This window comes from Rhopilema esculentum, chromosome 11 (genome assembly GCF_057945365.1).
Source record: "Rhopilema esculentum isolate cy_ngs chromosome 11, ASM5794536v1, whole genome shotgun sequence".
Classification (NCBI taxonomy): domain Eukaryota; kingdom Metazoa; phylum Cnidaria; class Scyphozoa; order Rhizostomeae; family Rhizostomatidae; genus Rhopilema; species Rhopilema esculentum.
The window spans coordinates 10,423,711-10,426,515 of NC_142825.1; the positions used below are offsets into that span (position 1 = coordinate 10,423,711).

A 2,805-nucleotide genomic window follows, 5' to 3' on the forward strand; every position below is an offset into this window, starting at 1 on the left:
AAGTACATCGTGATTTGCTTGTTAAAAAATGTTCATGGCATTAATAATAATAAGATTGAGGCCGAGGACCGTAATGCCTCGAGACAAAACTCCAAGAAAGGAATATCCTGACGAGGTTGCACATTCAATATATGCTAATAGCATTTCATCTTGTAACGCCTCTTGTGTGTCTTGTGATTGCTTAAAAGACTGTCACCGACAATAAGCCAAAACAGACTAGCTTAGAAACTTAAAATGCACAAATTATGCAGCATTAACACGAAAAAAGTGAACACCGCGTACGCAGAGCATAGTTTTCCGGGACAGGTTTACGCATTGAATGGCAGAGTGAAGAATTTGTTTAACCTGCTGAACACTTTGATGCCGAAAGCCCTTATATATATCATGATGCCTAGATGAATGTCGTCCAGAACGAGAGTTTCTCAAAACATACATTTATTTGTTGATGAGTTTATGGGTTAATGGCCGTTATAAAATCAATTTTAAACATCGGAATGCCAAATGTGCTCATAGCAAAGTAATAATGTGCTCATAGGGGTCTGGGGCATAGGCTAACCAACACAAGCATACGTCATGTTCTTGATGGCCCTTGATTACATGTTATTTAAAATATTTTAGTTAGCTGATGTTATCGATTGTTACTCTCTTATTTTTAATTTTATATTACATACGTAACATTGTAAGTGATGTTGTTGAATAACATGAAATTGAAATTGATTATAGTCTGCAAAGAACCTCAGCACAGATTTACTGATGATTTCACTACAAATAATCAACTTTCAAGATGACGTCATCGATTACGATTCTATTAAATGCTTCTATCGTAACTTTTCAGTGAGCCTTGAAATCATATAAGCAGTCGTGTTTCGACTTTAGCCGTTTCGAAGTTCAAGTTTTGTTATTTTAATGGACAATGGAGTGAGCGAAAACAGCTCAAAAATAGGTTTCAAATGATGATAGTTTTATAACTTTGGCAGTGGTCATATTGCCCTGTCTCATTTCTTTCCGGATAATTCAAAAAATAAATATGTTCTGAATTCACCTTTTATGGATGCTTTCAATAGTTTTTCTACTAAACCTCTCCCCTTTTTATCGTTGAACGTTTTTTAATAACCATTCGTATTGGTAATCCAGGCCAACATGACTAGTAGTTAGAAGCCAACTAAATGGTCAGAAGTTGTGGTCTCCTTTAGGTGATTATTTTTTCTTAATAAGCAATAAGCAAGCAAAGGTTTTTCTAAAAAGAACGCAATAAATGGATTAATTTCTGAGAATGCATTGAATATGACCTAAAATTGCAAGATTCCTATTCAGAAAGATCTTGGGCAGAAAACACAACGAGTTGTTTGCAAAAATAGCACTTTAGATATAAACCGTACAAAAATGTGCAGAAAAGAAGATTTGAAATTGTCCGGTGGAATTATTTAAATACACGGGCTAGCCCCATTTTCTAGAAAATCTTGTGACCAAGTTGTGTTTAAAGAGATAGTTGCAGTAATTGCAAAAGAGACAGAATCGAAACATCGCCGCTCTCACCGAAGGTGGGCACCGAACAAGCTTACAGTAACTCTTGTGGATTCTGCATGTTTCACAGTCTTTACAGTTGTACGATTTAGGTTTCACAGGGTCACCTTCAGCTAGAACGAAAACATCAAGACTTTATTTACAGAAAACTTTTAGCCTTTATAATTCTTAAAATGGAAAATTTAGCTTAAGTCGAGGAGTGTGTCACCAAAAGCGCACGATAATATTTAGAACCATAAAATTTTTTAGAATTTATTTAGCATACGATATATTTGTGTAGTGATACGCTTAAATGATGTGTTTGCGTGTTTGCTCTTCTATTCACAATACGATATCAGGTGTAGCTTAAACTTCCTGAGTATAACACAGAAAATAAAAGTGAACACAGAAAAATTTCAGCAATGATGACGGAACAAGGAAAAGTTCCAGTTAATTGACCTTAGGCCAGGTTTCAATGGGAATGCTCCACGTTTTAGAAGATAAAAAGGACCGGGTTACAACTTGTAGAACAAATTTACGAAGACGGAACAAACCGTTTTCTTCCAATGCATCGTTTTCTGAATCCTCCAATGCCTCTTCGTCCAAAGCTTCTGGATCTGAATCGAAGTCATCTATTGGATCACTTTCAACTGTTTCTCCGTAAACGGCCAAAATTCCAATTGCCAGGAACAGGAGAAGGCTAAAACTTTTCATGTTGGCAATGTTGCAAATAGCTACGGTAAATGAAGACAAAACATTCACTACAGAATTTTACCAGATTTATGTAATTGCAGTAATGCTGACAGGAGAAAATTGAACCAAAAATGTTTTACAGATACTTTAAACAAAATAAGTACTGCAACTAGAAAGAAATTGTGCTAATATATTTTGAGCTTATAAAGAACAAAATAAAAACAGACAGAGACTATAGCTTACCGTCAGTGCTACAACTGTATGGATATGTTCACTCAGTTTCTGAAGCTGACAGCCCCCAAAGCAAGAAACGAACCAAAATCTTGAAAGCTGCAGAGTTTCTTTTCTTACTTAAAGCACGGCTTGACAAAAGAAGGCGGTCGTCTTAAAGCATAGTCAATTGAAAAAGCCAAAGTCTGGAGTATTCTATCACTATTTGAAAGCCGGTGTCATATGCGTTTCTCAAATTATGCGTTTCACGCAGTTGAAACAGAATAGGGTAAACAAAAGTTTACCCCCCCCTCTGTGCACCTCTCGGTATAGATAAAGGAATTTGGGGTTGTTCTCATTCACAACTTCCAACCTTATCCACAACCTTACCCATGCCAG

At 36.1% G+C, this 2,805-nt stretch overlaps 1 protein-coding gene across 1 annotated transcript; it reads right to left on the bottom strand.

Annotated features, from left to right (window-relative positions):
* Positions 1 to 1,342: 1,342 nt before the first annotated feature.
* Positions 1,343 to 2,805, bottom strand: LOC135693905 (uncharacterized). Its single transcript, XM_089111619.1, has 3 exons — positions 2,440 to 2,805; positions 2,058 to 2,237; positions 1,343 to 1,637 (listed from the first exon to the last, which is right to left on the bottom strand). The coding sequence occupies exons 2-3, from the start codon at positions 2,215 to 2,217 to the stop codon at positions 1,438 to 1,440; spliced, it is 360 nt and encodes a 119-aa protein (XP_088967745.1). The 5' UTR covers positions 2,218 to 2,237; positions 2,440 to 2,805; the 3' UTR covers positions 1,343 to 1,437.

Coding starts and splice junctions, on each gene's coding strand:
- LOC135693905 (XM_089111619.1), bottom strand. CDS start 2,217: ATGAAAAGTTTTAGCCTTCTCCTGTTCCTGGCAATTGGAATTTTGGCC. Junction 1,638..2,057: donor CGATGCATTGGAAGAAAACG/GTTTGTTCCGTC, acceptor TTTTCGTTCTAG/CTGAAGGTGACCCTGTGAAA.